The 21,056-nt window shown below is 37.3% G+C and overlaps 1 protein-coding gene across 1 annotated transcript in view; it reads left to right on the top strand.

The window, feature by feature from the left end:
- chn2 (chimerin 2) overlaps nucleotides 1-21,056 on the top strand; it is a 146,642-nt gene that overhangs the window by 85,307 nt on the left and 40,279 nt on the right. The window contains exons 4-7 of the mRNA XM_088929789.1: nucleotides 2,242-2,297; nucleotides 15,100-15,131; nucleotides 17,810-17,923; nucleotides 19,163-19,448. Of these exons, the coding sequence (XP_088785915.1) occupies nucleotides 2,242-2,297; nucleotides 15,100-15,131; nucleotides 17,810-17,923; nucleotides 19,163-19,448 (488 nt within the window). The remainder of the gene's footprint in view (nucleotides 1-2,241; nucleotides 2,298-15,099; nucleotides 15,132-17,809; nucleotides 17,924-19,162; nucleotides 19,449-21,056) is intronic.

Here is a 21,056-nt window from a genome sequence, read left to right on the forward strand (position 1 = left end):
GTAATTCCAATAAGAGCCATAACTTTGATTTTGCAGATCCAAAGGATGTCCATCTCATCCACCTCCCTCCTCTCTTCAGCATCAGAACCATCATCTCTTATTCAGCTAACATTGAGCCTCTGTACTTTGCTTCAGTCAAACCTACTCAACAGGAACAATTTCAGCTGGCGACCCTACATTATCCACTGTTTTGAATTGGAGCCACCACTTCCACAGCCGGGGCTCAACCTGACCTCTATCTAATCATACATTAAGAAGCTGGTCTGCTCCTGCAATTAACCTTTGCATTCAATCTGCTGTCCTGCTTTGTGCCTGTAGCTTGCCAGTATGGGCCCCAGAGGTTAGATAATAGATGTATTGATGGATTCAATTCTCCTTTTGAGTGAAAGTGTTGGGCATTTGGTCCATCTCTTGAAGCAACTCTCAACGAGTCAGGAGTTTCTTCTGCTAACCTCCACTTCCTTCCATCCCATAAGGGCTTAGTTACCAATTGTGAGGCAGCACTTGTCAAAGCAGTTCTCTACAAATCAAGGAATGCTTAAAATCTTGCTATTGCTTTATCCGGCTGTTTTGGCACTGTTATTATTGGATCATAGCCATAAGAATGAGAAAGGGTACATTCCGAAGAGCTATCATAAATAATAATTTCTGAGAAGATCCCAATAAAAATATTTTCTTTAATATACCCTTACTTTTAACAACAGAAAATAGCCCATTTTACCCGTTTTACACCTATTCTTCAATATCCCTATTCCTGTTACGGATGTCGGAAGGCATGCCGTGGAATGACCAGTAGAGCAATATAGGCCCTATGTGTAGCAGTAAAAGGGGACAACACGGAGGTTAGCCCAGGCTCAGGGGGTCAGACAATGTCAGAATAGAAACCTATGCCCTCAGGCCACGGACAGGAGCGGCCTGGTACTAGGCAGGTCTCAGGACATCCGTACACTCAATGCTGAACCAGGAGCAGAGCAGACACAGGAAGTAAATAGGCCACACAACAAGACACACAGGAAAAACATGAATAATCATAGGGAACTAGGAACAGGACAGAAGTAGAGTGTCCTCTAGGTGTACAGTGTGTGACAATTCCAGAGAGCTGAGGAGGCAGTGAGACCAAGGTGACTTGGTGGAGAGAGTTTAGCAGGCAGGTTGGATATTGTTTGATATCGGGCTGCCAGAAAGCGGCGTAAGGACAGTGAGGCAAGCGGAGAAGTGCCAGAGAAAAATAAAAGTGGTGATTCTCCTCTGGATAGGTGCTTTCGAAGCTAGTCAGGTAGTTGCGATCAGAGAGTGAACACATAGCTTAAATGAGCTCAGTGCTTGAGCACCAATGTAGTAGAAACTAAAATTTTTATTGGGCAGATTAAGTGATAGATTGATTAGATGACTAATTGAAAGGCAGCAGGTCAAATGTACAAATGGCCCAACCTCATTCGTATGGGACTGGCCCAAGATTGAATGCTACAGCAAATTCTAACATTGTAACTGTAATGTTTCTCATGGCAATGAGAAGCTGCAAGTCGCTCCTAACCTAGGCATTACCAATAAATAGTACAACAAATAGACTCAAGTGACACTTCAGTACTATATGTATCTTATGGAGATAAACTGGAGATATATCTTATGGAGGGAAGTGAACAATTAATAACTGTTCACTTTCCTCCATAGAATATTTATCAGAATTTGCATCTCAGAACATTCTATCACATTCAGCATACAGATTCTATGTGCATTAGTAGCCATGGTACTGAAGGCACCTTCATAATTAGACACAGAATTATTGGATTGTGGTTGGTGCGCAATTTTAGTTGAATATTAGAATTTATATCACAGTGTTGGATGCTAAGAATTATGATATTATTTCAATAATTCCAGTGTTCTGCTTAGTATGATACTAAATTTCGGAATTGGTCTATAGAAAGAGTTGTACTAATTTAGTCCAGTATTTCAATATCCTCTCGAGGGAAGCAGCTGTTACTTTGGGTTTGTTGTAATCAAGTTTTTTTTTTGACAGAGTTGGGGACTAATTTCAGCAGTCAAGTTTACTTTGGACCTACTGTACTGGTTTAGTATGAGATAACAACTCACCTATTAGTTTCTGCTTTATTTTTGTTGCAATTACATGATTATCCAGTATACTAGTTAAATGTTAATGCAACAAAGTAATGCAACAAAGTTCAGTCTTGTTTGTCTGATACCCTATACAGTATGTAGAAAAATAACCTTTTTTCTGTGCAGTGTACCAGCTGCAGCAAGAGGCCCCAAGACCCAAGAGGATTATTTGCCACCGAGAGGTTAGTATTTTTGTATCTTTCAGTTTTGTGTTTTTCTTGTGCCTTTTTGTAGTTGGGCTATTTGCGCTTTATGTGTCTGTATGTTTAAATGAATTATAGAAAATGTTTTCCCTGGTAGCCTCTTAAGAATTAGAAGAACAACAGCAACCAGTCTGTTTATCATAATAATGATCTGAAAATTATTTGGTTTTATTATTCAGGTCAATGGAATGTTGTTTAACTGATGACTCAGGAATATTGCCTCAGGTAATCATATTAAACCCAAGGGAAATCATAATATTTTATTACCAATAGAATTATTATTCATATGAGCTTAAAATGCAGGTTACATAGTTATATTGTCGCAGTCAGGTGCCTCAGCCAGTCGCGGCTGGCATCATCCAAATCAGTAAAGTTGCCGGGGCATCTGAAGCGAGGGCAGGAGTATAGGATGTGGTCGGCCGTCTGCTCCTTGCCATCGCCGCATTCGCAAGTTGGGTCATCAGTGAGGCCCCACTTGTGTAGGGTGGCCCGGAAACGGCCATGTCCGGTTCTTAGTCGGTGCAGCTTGACCAATAGAATAATACCGATTGTGTACACACTGTGGATGAGTGTATATATATGTAGTACAGGAATGCTAATGTTAAATTGCCCTTTTTACTTTAAAGAGAAATCATAGACAATAGCCTTTTGCTTTTTTAAACATGGCATGATTCGCTCTGTGCAGTACATATAAATATATACGAATTCCCATGATAATTTAATGTTAGTTTTTAATACATAAATATTTTTATGCACGCTTAAATAATCCAGATAATGGCATGTAACTTTGTGATATTTTATCAATTTCAATGCATCATAAAATGAGTACAGTTGCTATGGGTTTAAATTTTGTCGGTCATTTTGGCCAGCGTATCCCGTACTGCGGTACAACGCGGTGAACGGTAGATAAATTCTCGCGGTTGTACCGTGCATTTTGAATGGCTGCATCTGTGCAACTTAAATTCTTAATTGGAAAAAGATTGTCCCTCAGCAGTGACAGGGATTCGAAACCAGGCGTTTTCTGGCAACAGCTCAAATGCTGTACACGAGACATTAAGCTTTATTAGCTCTACCTGGCAGTTTTACAAGGTGCTTCCGGATACTATTATCTGCTCCTCTTCTTTTTATGCTCAGCTACTAAAATTTTAGTTTTAGTTGTACAATTTCATATTATATTCAATATTAAGCAGATTTAAACATGCACAGTAAAGAGATTAAATGAAGCAATTGTTTCACTAACAACCAATGCACCACATTTTGGCCAGCCAATCACGTACTGTGGTTTAATGCGCTAAACGGTAGATAATTAGGCGTGGAACGGGGGTTTTACCGTGCATTTTGAATGGCTGCATCTGTATGTACTTGTTCAGATTTTAGTTTGCTTCCATATACAGAATATTTATCTCAATACATATCCCATAACCGTCTGAGTACTGTATTACATAAGTGCATTCGTTGCTGATGACACCTGTAGGAGTTGTGTGAAATTACTGGCACAATTCATTAATTTTTACAGTCAATTCTGTGATCTTTTCTTGGGTATTAGGAATCAGTCCACAGGATAACAGTTAATTGCACATGGATTCAAAATACATGGAATACATTTATTAATACATACAATGTGCACATAAAAGCATAAAAGTAAATACATGAAACAATCTTCCTAGATACAAATGGTTGATCATTTGTTTGAGGGTTACCAGTATAATAAATCAAGATTATGAAAAGATACAAACACAAGAATTGTACATTTAGTATAACATCAGTATACACCCAATATTCAGTATACTCATAAGTAAATACTTTTACATTAGGTAAATTAAATTGATATCAAATGTGTTTGGATAGCAATTGAATTCTCAAGAATGATAATGTTGAATTCTGAAATACTCATCCTGCAACTGTGGACTTATGTCACCCATGTACAAGAAGGAGCAGGGCTGGCGACTAAGCTACTGCCTAGGGCCCCAAGGCCTCTAGGAGGCCCCCTCAATGTACAATGCAACATATTTTTAATCGGCAAGTTCAAATGTGACCCTGTAGTGGCTCTTTCTGTTGCTGCTGTGGAATATCCTAATGGAAGCCCAGTCAAAAAAAATAACCAATCATAATCGAGTAGGTAATGTTTCAAAAGAAGAGCAGGATAAGCAATCTCAAAACAGAGGTACACCAAATCAAGTCATTGTAATAATGCACAATCTGTGTAATAATACAATCATTTGTATTTGTATTAATTTAATTTTGACTGTCAGTTCCATTTAACTGGGTTACCATAGACATGTTATATTTTCAAACTAGAGACATTGACTACTTGAGGTGTTTTTACTAGAAGTTAACATTCACATTTCCAACATGCCGTGTGGGTAGCCTGCTAAAAAGCATGAAAAAGACTGTTCAGCCATTATACATAATTGTCATTAAAACACATTGTTTTCCTTGTGATTTCTCCTATATTTCATTATAGGGGGGTATTATGAACTCAACCTGTAGCCGTTTGAATTGCAGTCTCTCTCCCAGTGACAGTAGCAGAAGCAGAAAGGTGCTTTTCAGAGCTCAAGTTGATTAAAACATACCTGAGATCGAACATATTGATAAATTGATTAGAGTAGAACTTTTTAAATAAAACTTTCCCATCTATCTTACTGTTCTCTCCTCCCTTGTTATTGAGGGCACTTGTTATTTTTTCTTACTTAATTTCATATTTATTTCTGCAGTTCTTTACTACAAAGGTTTCAATGCAGTAATCTGTCAGTTATGATTTACTCAAATTTGGAGGTAACAGAGATTTTGTTTATCATTATTTATTGTTATTAATGCTTCTCTTTGTTACTTTCAGTGTTAAAATACATCATCTTTGTAAAATGTGTACCTCATGTTCTTGTTTCTATGTTAGTTCTTATGTGTTCTCCAAAGCTGGTTAATACAAGTTTTCTAGTTATATAATTAATTTGTTTTATTATTCTTAATAGTAAAATAAGGTTGTGTTGGGAGCTGATAAGAGTAGTGTATGTGCAAATCATGATCTGGAGGGACCGCTTTCTAAAGTCTTACCTAGGGCCCCCTAGGGCCGGTTCTGACAGGGTCAAAGCTTTGTCCAACACTTGCTCTGCTGGCCCAGTGTCAACCAATCCTGGCATAGCATCAGAATGTTAAGGAGAGAGAAAGTCCTACTCTACTCTTGCATTGACAGTTCAGTAGCTCCTCCTGGTTAGCGTTGAGCTGGGAAATTGAAAGCAAATGTCCCATCTGGGACAATAAAGGAAGTACAGTAAATGCCTGCTTGGTCAGAGTAAGTCACTGATGGGCATGAAATTCAGTTTGCTCCTGTGAGGTGCCGTTTAGGCCATTTTTCAAACTTTACCTCTCTTACACACACAAATTGCTCTCACACACAAAAAAAATCGTACACATAAAACGCTCTTACATTCCCTAGTTTTACCTCGCACATACTGTACACATAAAATGCTCTCACATTCACTGGTTTTACCTCACACATATACATAAAATACTCCTTCACAATGTGAATGGGAGAGACAGAACATTTTATGTGTATGTGAGAGGTGAATTATGCCCCAATGTAGGCGGTCTGTCTAAATGGCACAAAGTGATTTGCTGAGTGTGAATGTGAGAGGTAAAATGGAGAGTGTGAGAGCATTTTGTGTGTATGTGAGAGCAATTTGTGTATGTATGAGAGGTAAAGTTTGAATTATGACCTAAACGGCACCTCATATGCTCCTGGCATAGCATTTACTCAAAAATATCGTAATATTTAGGAATGTTGAAGAAAGTCCACCATAATGCTGATCAGGTGGATGCATCGTCAGTGGTAGCTAGCTGATCATATATATTCAGCTGATCTTGCTGCAGACTAGACCTTGGGCAGAATTCTGTTGCTGTATGTACAGGCTCTCTTCTAACACGGCACTTCAGGCATACTGCAAGTTTATATGCCAAGGCTTAGACAACAGTAGTGACAGTTACATGGTGTTGTTGTCAGCTTGTCAAGTTGGTTCAGAGAGAGAATTGAATTGAATATCAACACCTGAAGGAATGCCATGCCTAAAAAAAAAATCTTAGTCAGATGATTTCAAGAGTGCAAAGTGTTTTATTTACTGAGAAAATAGAGCAACAGATTTTAAATAAACATTATTTTTCACTACTGGAAAAAGTCATAAGCATTCTGAAGCTTAATTATGAGGCTGTGTTCTCTGTGTGTGTCAGATAGGAAACAGAGGCTACAGTATATTAGCCTTGTGCAGGATGGAAGGGGGACTCAGAGAGGCCACAGAGCTAACCCAAGGGGCCTTCTTGTTTTGTTTTCCCTTCTATTGTGGGACGGGATGGTTGTTTTGTAAGTAAGATAGAAGAATGTGCTTAATGTAATTACAGATTATTCTTAAACTATGGGGTCTTTTCCTTTAGCTCTTGTGCTTCATCCACCCTAATCCTTACGTCTTAAATGAAATGTGTAATAAAATTAATTTAAATATTAGTTAAGCATCCATAGTTTGACTGCTAGAACAGCCAATCAGCTATTTTTCTTTGAATTCTATACTGAAAAGAAGGAGTTTGCATAAAGCTCGGTAACATGTGTCCAGTTATTGCAGATGTACTCTACAGTATTTCTTAACTGACTTTTCAGCGGTCTGGTTATATTTGCAGTGTTTTATTAGCTTCCTGTTTCCCCAAAAGAAGACATTTCAGTACCCTTTCATGTATCAGTAGTATCTCTAAAGCATTATGCCAGTTAGGTTAAAAGCCAGTTATACCAGTTGCAAACTGCTAAGACAAAAAATAATATTTAACTTTTCCTTCTGCTTAATAAGTAAACTACAGATGCAGCCATTCAAAGTGCGCGGCACAGACACCGCGGTACAGATACCGCAGGTATGATGACACGGGATACCGCGGTGCGTGATTGGTTGACCGACAGGGGCACTCGTGGTCCGTTGGTCTGTCGTAGAAAGACTTACTGTAAACGTCTTTACTGTGCCCGTTGTAGATATTGAATTTTACCACTGAAGGGAAATCTTAGTAGCTGAGCATAAAAAGAATAGGAGCATACTGTAACGCGTGTGAAGGCCATAAACGAAATTAATTTTGGAACGTAAACATACAGTATATAGCTGGTCTTGGTACTTTAAAGAAAAAAATACACACCGGTATTCCATTTCTCCCTAAACATTGTAAGCTTCGAAGTCTTTAACTAACGTGATACCGGAGTCAACAAGCATACTTTTAGAATTTGATTAAAAGGGAATATAATATGGAATCGCGTATCTAAAGAATTTAATAACGGTATGATTATATCCGTGTACTGTGGCAGGGCTGTGTAGGGCTGTTTCGCCTGCCTGTTCATGCGAGCTGTCTTGTAGCCTACTGGTCTAGGTGCATGACTACCAACTGGAAGGTTGTGTGTTCGAATCCAGCTGGTGCTGAACTTTTATTTTAACAAACATTTCTTCGAAAAAATAGGTAAGCGATATTATGGACAATCAGATGACTTTTATATTTCAAAATATCGCAACATGATCGATATTTGCGATATTTTGAACATATCTTCCCTTCTGACAGCGGTTCCCGCTTCTATTGTGTGTGTGTGTGCAACAGTAAATTTTTATAGAGAAATGGAGGCTGGACAGTATGCGTTACAATATAAACATTTATATTGATTTAAATCGTGTTCTGATTTAAATCGCAAACGCGTGTTTAATTATGTGTTTTTAATCATAATCAGGCTAATGCATTTCTACATTTTCTGTATGAACCAGCTTAGAGGTTCATACAGAAAGACAGCTTGTGTTTAAATTGAGTGTAAGGTAATTTATGCTTCTAAAGTCATGGTCAGTATTATTGTACTGTGCTGTACTGTGTCACATTATTTTATAGCGTTTTTATTGCGTTATTAAATCCGGTGGCGCTGTGTTAGTTTCCTGACTCACATTATTTAAACTACCACATTGATCATTCATCTCTAAATAAACTTTATTTTATATAGCGTTTTAAGCGATTAGGTAATTAGATTGCTCATAAACCTAATCGCTTTTTCTACATAAACACAGCGTGATTGCTCTCTGAAAATGCTTTTCCTTTATTTTTAAAGTAGGCTCAGATTTCAACTATAGATCGTATTATTATAAACTTTCTTGGAAAAATGTATTTTATGTAAACCATGTTTGCTATTAATTCATTTAGGGCTAAAATACGTTCATTGTCTTCCAATCGAGTCGAGTTGACATTGGAAGCCTGCCACACCCGGACTGTTAAACCAACGCATTAGCACGTCAAAGCCCATTGAGCCAGTATTGGCTTTAGTATCCCCCCCTTCTCCCCTCAATTCAATTCAATTCAAGGTGTTTTATTTGCATGACAGATGGGTACAAGCAGTGTTGGGTATGTATATTGTAACGCTTACGGCAGACAGGCACTGTGTAAGAGCCGGCGCACCAGAGCAGCGCACCGAGGGAGCGTCTGCATTTCTAACTTAGTTTTTAAAATTAGTCAAGCAATATGAAGCATCTCCTTTTACTTAGTGCCTGAGCATAAAAAGAATAGGAGCATACTGCAACGCGTGTGAAGGCCATAAACGATATTAATTTTGGAACATAAACATACAGTATATGGCTGGTCTTGGTACTTTAAAGAAAAAAATACACACCAGTATTCCATTTCTCCCTAAACATTTTAAGCATCGAAGTCTTTAACTAACACGATACCGGAGTCAACAAGCATACTTTTAGAATTTGATTAAAAGGGAATATAATATGGAATCGCGTATCTCAAGAAATTAATAACGATATAATTATATTCATGTTGCAAAAGAACTGCAACGGACATAAAAACTCCCTTGCTTTTAACAGAGCGTTCCATAATTTCTAACTACGAAAATGCCAGGTGAAAGGATTTGTAAACATATTTTGTTAAAGCAAGTCAGTTTTTTCCACAACACATAAAAGACATTTTTCCAAGAAAGTTTAGCCTTTGTCATTAATGAAACCACTAAATAAAGACATAAATATAGAAATCTTAAGATTTGTTCTATTTAATGTTGGTAGCAGGATGAACTGTCAGAGTGTATATTTTGTCGCAGAGTTGCTGCAGATGTTAACAGTGAAAAAGGTATTTAGAAATGAGTTATTTCAAGATGAAAATTTTCAGAATAATTGCAAATCAAGCAGGATAGAGAAAGCACAGAAAACTGGCAGTTAGATTGATCAGATTAGTATGAAAAGTCATTTAGCAAAGGGAATTAGAAGAGTGACAAACTAGTATACTTTAGATCTTTTTTTCTGAACCAGGGACAATCTGATCATGTTTCCCTATAACAATAATAAAAAACTTTATTTGATATATCACCATTAAAGGTGGCATCTCAAAGCAATACAGTAGATGTAAAAACAGATAAAAGGACCACAGATTACAAAGTAAATGCATATAAGAAAGACAAGCAGTTAGAGGTGCTACCAAAATTAGAAAATGAAGCAGATACAGACACTAAGTCTTCTGAAAAGAAAGGTTCTGAGGTTAGATTTAAACTGGCCTTGGTGTGTGTGTGTTTGTGTCTGTCTGTCCTGTGATGGACTGGTGCTATGTCCAGGGTGTATTCTGCCTTGTGTCCGTCGCTTACTGGGATAGGCTCCAAATCCTCTGTACTGGATAAAGAGATTAGAAATGGAAGTAAAGGCACTGTGTGGATGGAACTATACACAGTGTTAGAAACCCACTATGAAATGGCAGCATCTCACTGAGAATAAAATATTTTATTATTTTATTAAAATATTTTATATCTTAAGGAAACAGCCTTTCCACCTCTCTTGCACATCAGTGCCTAGAGGCACCTAGTTATTTAAACAAATTGCCTCTAATTATAAACATCTTAATATGCTGGCTCTGTGGATCCGCATCAGCTATGTTTGCCCATTCCTTCAATTCATGTGCATCCAACACACAGTTCAATGCCAGCAACTACACATAATCTAAAATACAATCCTTATTTCAGTATCTATGTAAACATATAGTCTGTTAACTTCATCATCTTCATCAAAAGTATGCCTAACCCCATTAGGAAGTGTTCTTGTTATAAGTGTATTCCTCAGCTTTCCCCAAACTATCTTCTTCTTGCCAACATCTCTAGTCTTTTATCCTGCAATAACTCAGCCAACACTTAAATCTCCAAAAGCTGCTTGTGTTAATTTCTTTAAATCACAAATATCATGTGTAAATACTGGCCATGTAATACTCTGCATTGTGGAATAATAGTTTATTTTAAAGGGAACTAGAGAAACTAAGAACTAGAGAAATCTAGTTTTTTTCTAGAATTAATAAATGCACATCCTGTTCACTGAGGAAATTAAATCCACACTGAGCAATCTTCAATATGTTCAGAATATGACAGCAAGAATCCTATCAGGGATGCATTACACCTGTTTTCAAGTCCTTGCACTGGTTACCTATCAGATTTCGAGTCAACTTCAAAATCCTTATCCTCCTTATATACTGTCCTACAACTGTTATTATTGATCTCCGAATTATTGTACTTGACATGACTTCATTCAGCCTTTCCTGAACGTCTATGACAGGCAGAGAGAGTGCTGTTTCTGGTGTGATCTTTTACAGCTGACATTTCACTGTTTTAAACGAACAAGAAATTAGATTGCTCATAAATCACTTATTCTATATAAACACAGCGTAATTGCCCTCCGAAAATCTTTTTCTTGTTCGTTTTAGAGACCTTGATCGAAACTGATTTTAGATGTCAGAAAGGATTTATTTTCTCTGTATTTCCTACATTGCTTTGTCGAGATTTTAACTTTATATCTAACTTTATATCTAGGCTCAGATTTCAACTATAAATCGTACAGTAATTAATAGCAGTAAATACTGATGTTTATACATAAAAAAGTCATGCCTTGGAGTATAGACCCCCAAAGGAATGCCATAGACTCAAACTGCAAAATAAACACATACAGAAAGTATTTGTATTGTAATTGCAAATCCTGGTACTGTATGAGTGATTGGTATGACTTTCCTCATTACAAATCTCTTATTAGAATTTAAATTTCTCTGTAACTCCAGGTCAGAACAGAGAAAATGTAACTGCCTTAAGGAGTTTACGATTATGAAAAATAGAAGGATAAGCATGATACGTATGTCTTCTGTCATTTTCTAAGTCATGTTACTGAGCACCAAATCGTATTGAGAATATGAATCCATTTAAGGTTTATACCATTAAAGTAACGGTTTATTCCATGCTGAAAATGTTTGTACCAGACTTTTTTGAGGCCTGTTTAATTGTGTCTGAAGTCTGATGTTGTAAATTTTATTGTTAAAAAGATCCATGAAAATGTCACTACTAAAGTTAGCTTGTACTGTTGGTACTGTAAGTGGCAAGTAGAGCTCATATTTTAGATTTTAAGGAAGCAACGGACACAAGGCAGAATACACCCTGGACATAGCGCCAGTCCATCACAGGACAGACAGACACAAACACACACACACCAGGGCCAGTTTTCCCATAAACCAATTAACTTACCAGTATGTTTTGGAGTGCGAGAGGGAGTCATATCACACATATGGAGAAAAACCATGTAACCCAGAGAGAACATGTAAACCCCACACACACAGGATGGCAGGAATTGAACCTAGGACCCCAGTGCTGCAAGATAGCAATGCTAACCACTTTGCCACCATTATAAATGGATGGATATCTTAGTTATCTTTCTAGTTCACAGGTTTGCATGCATAATTTAATTTTGAAAGCCACTGAGACATCAGGTACTACTGTTGTATTTATGAAAAAGAAACAAAACAAAAAACATACTAACAACTGTGCCATCCTACTCCTTAGCTAATACATTTTATTATTCATAAACAGTTAACATTGTTAGCAAAATATTTTGAATTATATTTAACCCTATTTTTTCTTTAGTTTTGTATTTAACTTATTATATGATAGTCAGACTTAATGTATATTTGAACAATGAAAATATATTTTTACAAGATTTTACATTAAGCACTTAAAATTAATATGGTTAATAATAGTAAACTGTAACATGCTGTAACAAGATCGGTTAAACTGCGAAGAAAATGCTTTCAGAGAAAATGTTTCAGGTGTGAAGAACATAGATCTCCAATGCAATTTCAACCAAACCTGTTCCCACACACCCTGCCCCCACTACCATTAGAATATACACAAAGCACTCAAATCTTTCGAGCTAATGATCAGGTGACCCGAGAGAGAGCGAGAGAAACACCAAGGGGTGCGGAACCAGGGAACTATTTACATGGAAAACGGGCGATCTCCCCAGACTGTCCGCCCGTTTCACTGTTACCTGGATACCTCTTTATTTAGAACTCACAAACACTGATTTTTAGTTTAGAAGGATTCAAGTAGGGTTTTAGATGAAAGGCAGCGACCTTAATCAAGCCCAAATCACAATTGAACCCATTCAGAGCCTACATTACATTTTAGCGTTTCATTCTGAGCAGAAGACCCTCACACCTGAAGAAGGGGGAGGTGTTTTTCGCTGGAAATCTCGCCTGCTTCTACTTTACAACCGGAGTGCTGGCTGTGACGAATTAAACCGGTTTTACAAGTTTCAATCACAGACCATGTGACATGGGAGTCAGGAAACTCCACCGGATTTGATAACGCTATAAAAACGCTATAAAATAATGTGACTTGGCACAGAACAAGTTTACACCACAGTACAATAATAAATGCTGACCATGACTTTAGAAGCATAAATTGCCTTACACTCAATTTAAACACAAGCTGTCTTTAGCCCTCTAAGCTGGTTCATACAGAAATGTAGAGATCCAGGCTCAGAACACACAGCTTCATTAGCGAATACATATGCAGGACAACTAGAGAAGACGTTTTACAGAGGATGGATTTTTAGAAACATCCCATCAGTGACATCACTGAAGTTAACTCCTAGGTACTGTAACTGTCGTGTGGATAGTTTCACAAGAATCAGACAAAGGTTTAAGCATCGCTTGTTCTAGATAAAACTGCATAAAAAAAACAACAACCCATAATGTACTTCTTTGCGGCTCTGTTTGCCCAAATCATATATTCACAACGTGAAATCTAGAAAATAATATTACGTAACCAAAATCCGCAATATGGAAACAGAACCTGTGTAATTGTTGATAGATGATGTACTCGTAACATTTTTTCAAGACGAACTACAACATTTAAAAAATGACTTGTATGTACTTGATATCTCTAATCAATCCACGGGTCCCAGCACGAAACGAAACTAAAACGCATACCGTTTCGCGCTTCTTATTAGTTGCTCAAAAGTAATTTGACCTTATGAAATGCATAATATAAACCTAGAAACATATACGTGAGCAGTACTTAAGCACTGTAGTATCGGTGTTAAGACATACCTCTCAAATACTGTAAATCAAGTTAAAAATATCTCAAGACAGATTCTGGTCATAATGAAACCATGTTTCGTGTATGTTTTCTTTAAAGTACCGAGACCAGCCATATACTGTATGTTTATGTTCCAAAATTAATATCGTTTATGGCCTTCACACGCGTTGCAGTATGCTCCTATTCTTTTTATGCTCAGCTACTAAGATTTCCCTTCAGTGGTAAAATTAGATATGAATAGTCAATACTTAAACGGGCACAGTTAAGACATTAAATATACATATACATACTGTATACAGTACAGTTTGCATACGGTAATATGTTTATGTTCCTAAATCAATCTCTTTTATGAGCATGTGAAAGGCATGGTGAATCACTGTACTTTGCATGATTGGAAACAAATGCGTGATTGCGAAATGCTGTGGTGTTACTTTTACAAAGATGGTCAATGAAAAAAAGAATGTTGACCAGGGCAATACTTTGAGTTTACACTTACAGCTTGTCCAAGGTCATTCATTATTAATACTATTAGTAATATCTTCGTTAAAGACTTTGATGGCCACAGCTCAAACATGAGAGGTTGAGCTTTATTAGCTCCACCTTGCGGAAATTCCGGATACTATTATTTTGCTTGTCGTATTATAGGAGAATTTACGGTAACTCGCGGTATTTACCGGTAGCTTGCGGTAGACTGCGTACAGCGTACCGCAAAATAATGCGGTATCGCCCGCGCATTTTGAATGGCTGCATCTGTATAAAAGGCATGTAGAATTTATATGATGTTAAGCATTCTGGTCAGTGCTAAATAAAATCAGTATTGTTTGCTTTCATTGTGTTGATAGTGAAGTCGGTGGAAGATACAAAACATAGTAATATCCAACAATAGAAAGTATTGTTATACAGTTACATGCCAAAAACACATGCTATAACCTTATCCAGGATATGAATACAAATCAAAGTATTTGCTGTTATTTTCAAAGTCATTTCCTTGATGCTTGCTACAGAAAAATATGCCACTAAAGGCGTTATGAATAGTAGTTCTGCGGCACTGCAGTCATCTGTGGACACATGAAATATTGCCCCCTGCAGGCACGCTGAGGTACAGTATATTGAAAACATCTGAAAATGTTGCTTAGTAAAGATGGAAAGTGATGATTCTGGAAATTATGACCTCGAGACTATTAAACCTGTCGGTTTCATGGTCACAGATTTAAGTATGGACTTGAAGTCAACAGTGAAGGACTCTTAATCTAATCTATAACACCTGGAAGACCTTAATACATATCCCAAAATCAGCCATTTTCTTCATAGCTCTTCATGATCAAGACTACCTGGGAGAGCTATGTACTAACTTTTTTGTATTATGTCTTGATATATCTTTCTTGTTGGTTTCAGGTTGAGAACAGGCCAAAGTATTATGGAAGAGAGTACGTATGATTTTTTTCACTATTTTCTTATCCCCACTGTTATTTTTTTAAGCACAGAATGTACTATCGCAAAGACCTGGGAGATGTACAGTGTCTTGCAAAAGTATTCAAACCTGTGAATAGTTTTCAGATTTTGTTGCTTCAAAGCTTGCAGTCATGACACTTTAAGGAAGCAATTAATACTTACTATATATATTCATTACCACAGCAAAATGACCTTGCCATGCTATGATTCTGCTCAGAGAATCTTCACTGGCCAATAGGTGGCACTTGTGGTGTGTCAGATGTTAGTGAAAACATGAGTTTCACCTGCTTCTTTATAGTCACTTAATATGAAATATTAATATGGAATCATGTACAGTATCTAAAGGGAAATGTTGGTAGCTGAAAATAAAAAAAAGTTTCTCAACATCATTAGCAATATTAATTAAGGAATTGCTCACTTTAGGAATTGCTCACTTGTTGTGAATAGGCTCAAAACATTCTAAATTGACACAGGAAATGATAAACAGCTATAGGAAGTTTTGGTCTTAAGTACTTTTAAGGTTAAGTACTGCACTTTTTCTTTCTGCTTTACCAACTATTCCCTGCTCTGTGCTTAGAACACCATAATAAGCAGGGCAATAATAATAATAATAATAATAATTGCTTACACTTATATAGCGCTTTTCTGGACACTCCACTCAAAGCGCTTTACAGGTAATGGGGACTCTCCTCCACCACCACCAATGTGCAGCATCCACCTGGATGATGCGACGGCAGCCATAGTGCGCCAGAACGCTCACCACACATCAGCTATCAGTGGAGAGGAGAGCAGAGTAATGAAGCCAATTCATAGAGGGGGATTATTAGGAGGCCATGATTGATAAGGGCCAATGGGAAATTTGGCCAGGACGCCAGGGTTACACCCCTACTCTTTTCGAGAAGAACCCTGGGATTTTTAATGACCACAGAGAGTCAGGACCTCAGTTTTACGTCTCATCTGAAGGACGGCGCCTGTTTACAGTATAGTGTCCCCGTCACTATACTGGGGCATTAGGACCCACATGGACCGCAGGGTGAGCGCCCCCTGCTGGCCCCACTAACACCTCTTCCAGCAGCAACCTTAGTTTTTCCCAGGAGGTCTCCCATCCAGGTACTGACCAGGCTCACACCTGCTTAGCTTCAGTGGGTAAAGCTATCAATAAGCCTGTAAAGTCATCTCTGGTCTATCACTTTCCACGCCACTGTCATAAGGCCAGGAGCGTTTGTAACCATACAAAAAAGATGTTGAGATGGGGATGCTGCGTAATGGATACTTGTGCTGGGTAATAGGGCAAGGAAAGGCTAGTGGAACTAGATGCATCTCACAAATCCTAGTTTGTGGCACAGTTAATTTAAAAGGTGCATTTAACAACCTTTGGCTCGCTTCCATCCTGCTCTGCTCTTCTTCCATCCAAGACTTGGGCATCTGTGTTATAAGAAGGGAGATTTAGTTTTGAGCCATATTCTTGTTTTTGGATGCAGGTTGCATTCCTCTTTGTGACCTGTTAAGGTGTCGTGTAGGGTTGCAGATTACAGGCTGTAACAGTGTGAGTGATTGGGCTGTGGTTTCACCTGCTTTAACCTAGCAACCTCAATAAGATGGTAGAATGCCAGTGTGAAATCACTTGAAAAGTATATATCTTAAGGAAGTAAGATGAGCACCAAATCTCGATAGAAACGTAAATTCAAATTTATATCTGTTATAAGTGTTGTGAGTAATAAGCGCCTCAACAGAGTTGCTTAGATGAGGTTCTGTGCCGAATGCCCCAGCAGCCAAGAGAGCATCTCTTACAAGACCACATATGCGTTAAATATTTTCTATTTCATACACGAGGCAAGGGTCACCTCACAGAAATTAGACGCAGGCAGCACTGGTAGTGCAGGTGTTGCTGATGATGTGATGATGGAGAGCCCCGAATTCTCATGTGGCTGTGCTGGAGGAAAGCAAGAGGGTTGTTTTGTTGTCTTCCTGGGCCTTCTAGTGGTGACTAGCGCTAAGGAAAGATGAGAAGATTTATCCACTGTCTCACAAGGCATTGAATTCTGTGTACTGTATCTAGGTCTGTAAGATGTAGGCATCTGATATACAGTACATATATTTGTACTTGTGTTATAGTATAATATTTTGTATTGGTTAGTTGTGTTATGGTGTATTTTTAATAAAGATTAAATACTGTAGGTTAGATTAGTTTTGCAACATTTTGACTCTGATTTACTACTCTTTCATCATAGGTGTGCCTCAAATTGAATCTCCTGCTCATGTATTTTAATGCACCCACTATTTTGTAACAGTATTAAGTTTATAAATGCATGCATCATTTCACAAAATGGGCCAACATAGAAAGAGTCTGAAAACTTTTGCAAGGCTTTGTACAAACCTCAGTGAATTCAAGGTCGGTGCTCTGCAGTTGATTTGCAGGCTTTTAGGCAGATTTGGGTGTGAGCACTGTTTAACAAATGTTTTACCAATATTAGTAAAAATCATGGCGACAGGTCAAATTTCCTAACCTATTTTGAGCATACAACATTTTAGGGCAGTTCAGAATTTTTTCTGCAGTCCGGCTATGTCTGCTATAACAGATGAAAGGCTGAGTTTGTATTTTTCAGAGTGGGTGGTTTGTAGATCCTAATCTTGTGCTTTTCTCTTCTCTGAGGTTTCATGCAATGATTTCTAGGGAGCAAGCTGAAGAACTCCTGGGTGAGGCAGAGGGTGCCTACCTCATCAGGGAAAGCCAGAGGCAGCCTGGCTCCTACACACTGGCTTTACGGTGGGGCATTTCACTTAATTTCAGACAACAGTGCAGCAGTTTTTACTTTTCATATATTAAATTAAATATTTTAAAGTTTAAAAGATAACTTAGTCTTCTGATGAGCTGAGAATGATTATAGACACTGCACAATGATCTTGCCCATTTCCCTATAATAACTCATAAAGTAAATTGAAGTTATGCTGTTAATGTTATACATCATTAGCAGCATTATCTACTGAGCCATCTTCAAACTTTGTAGCGTTTGTCTAGCGGGAACAAAATTGATGTAAATACAGGAGCTGGTAAAAATGGGAAAGATAAAAACTATTTCAAGGTAAACTGAGAGAGCAATTCTATAATAAATACATCCTACAAGAAAAGGTCTTGTTTGTGGTTTTCTCAAGTTTTTACCTTGTCACTGTTCCTCCCCTTTTTTTTCCTTGCTTCTATGTGAACTTTACAAAATGTTTCATTGTGCTTTTGCCATGGAATACAGAAGTAAATACCATTAATTTTATATTTGATGAAAACATTTTGACTATGATGTATATAAGGCTCTGTGGGTCACCTGCTTGATAGCCACAGTATCAACTGTGTTGTAATACCACTGTTCAGTTGATGCATTTAGATTAAAGAGTACTATGTCTTATTGATATCCTTCCACAAAATACTCAACAACAGTTCCAACGCAAATCTCAAGATCACATTTTGTACAGATATGGAACTTGTACGTGATCAACCTCATTCTGTTCATAACAGGTAAAGTAATACATCAGAAATATACAAAACTATAATACAGGGTTAGTTAAAATGCTATTGACAGCTTTGACAGTTCATTACAAATTAATTACATGGGTTTCATGATAACAGAGAACACAAAATGATTTCTCCACAGGTGACGCCATTGTGGATACTGTTTGACTACAGTGCCATCTGTGGAGGAGAAAAAACTTTAGTAAAATAATTGGCACTCATACTTGTCGACAACATTTTAACTAACCCTGTATAATCCAATAATGTACTTCTAATTCATCTTTAATTTTTTTAATTTCATATGAAATTAAATTTAATTTTGCCCTGTACTAGAGAGGTATCTCCCTTTCAATTCCCACAGAGAGGTAACTGAAAAATCTTGCCGCAAAGTGATAATTAATTTCTTGTTAAATTATAATGCTAAGAACCATGGAAGTGTGGCAAGGGCTATTAATCTAGAACAGATGATCATTATTAAAAAAAACATTTCTTTTTTTTCACAAGGTTTGGCAATCAAACCTTAAATTACAGGTTGTTCTATGATGGAAAACACTTCGTAGGTGAGAAGAGGTTTGAGTCAATCCATGACCTGGTAACCGATGGATTGATAACACTTTACATTGAGACAAAAGCTTCAGAATATATTTCAAAGATGACAACCAATCCTATTTATGAACACGCTGGCTATGCAACACTGCTCAGAGAAAAGATGACGAGAAGACCTAGTAAATCAAGACAAGACTTCAAGAAGGTGTCATTCGTCAAGGAAGATAGTAACTCTGTGGAAAAGGTAAGGGAGTTTTATCCTTGTGTGAATAATTGTGAACAAAGCATTTGAGAATTCAATTAAAAAGTTAAAATAGGTTCTTAGATGCACTCACATGTAGACTTACTGTTTTAATATTACTTGAAATACTCATATGGTATACAGGTATGCTAAAAACGTTTTGTTTTCATTTCATGAACTACATTTTAGTAACAAGTCATGTAGTGTTAAGAGACTGGATAGCAAATGTACAGAAAATGTGGTAGTAGGGCCTTCTATAGTTGCATATAAGTAGACATTGTAATGTTGGCAATATAAGAATAGATAATCATTATATTTAGAAATGTATGTGGCATACACTTTAACTAGATACTTAATTTTGATTAACTAGATACTAATCTTTTTCCGGTGCCTCAAGAGAACACAATAAAATTAGACATCTTAATGGATATGCTCTTTCATTAAACGCAAAGACCTGGTAAAGTAACATATTTATTAAATACTGTATGATTAGTTCTAAACATCTTCAATTCAAGGAAAGCCTTTAGGAACACTATTTACTGCCAGCAGCTATGTCACTCTGTAACTCTGCAACTCACAATTGGCAACCCACTGAAGCTAAGCACGTGTGAGCCTAGTCAGTACCTGGATGGGTAAGCTCCTGGGAAAGCAAAATATGCTGCACTAAGAGGTGTTAGTGTGGCCAGTAGGGGGTGGTCACCCTGTGGTCTGTGTGGGTTCCAATGCCCCAGTATAGTCCCTGAGACACTATACTATAAAAAATGGTGCTGTACTTCAGATGAGACCTAAAACCAAGGTCCTGACTCTCTGTGGCCATTAAATATTCCAGGATGTTTCTCAAAAAGAGTAGGGGTGTTATCCTGGCATTCTGGCCAAATTTCCCACTGGCTTTTACCAATCATGGCCACCCAATAATCTCCATGTATGAATTGGCTTCATCACACTGTTCTCCTCCCCACTAATAGCCAATGTTTAGTGAGCATACTGGCGCACTGTGGCTGCCATCATATCATCCAAGTGGAAGCTGCAGATTGGTGGTTACGGAGGGGAGTCCCCATTACCTGTAAAGTGCTTTGAGTGGAATGTCCAGAGAACCGCTATATGAGTGTAAGGAATTATTATTATTACTCCCTATTACTATTAGGTAAGATGTAGTGGTCCATCAAGACATCCTCTTGCCTAAAGATTTAGTCTCAAGTAAGCCAGATATATCTTCTTATTTCCTTGTTTTAGAACAAAATCGTATACAAAAAATTATTGACAGTATCATTGTTGTGAAATGAGAAAAAATCCCCAAAAAGCATATCAGTTATTAGTATGGAAACTGATGAAAGACTACTCAGTATTACACACAAAACAACATTAAGAACATCTTTTAATATTATATTTTGCTGAAAAAACTATAACAATAAAGTAAAAAAAATACAAATTACTAGTAGTTTGATTATCAGCTAGATATTTGTTACACTGCATTTTATTGCTAACTTCATCATGAGTAATGAAAAATGACTCTGTGATCCAGAGATTTTGTGAATCTTTTATTTAAAAAGAAACATTTGTTCTATAGACTGCTATTTGTAAAATTAAAGAAATGGCAGATACATTCTTGGT

The sequence above is a fragment of the Atractosteus spatula genome, chromosome 12, assembly GCF_055471065.1.
Source record: "Atractosteus spatula isolate fAtrSpa1 chromosome 12, fAtrSpa1.hap1, whole genome shotgun sequence".
In the NCBI taxonomy this organism is placed as follows: Eukaryota; Metazoa; Chordata; class Actinopteri; order Semionotiformes; family Lepisosteidae; genus Atractosteus; species Atractosteus spatula.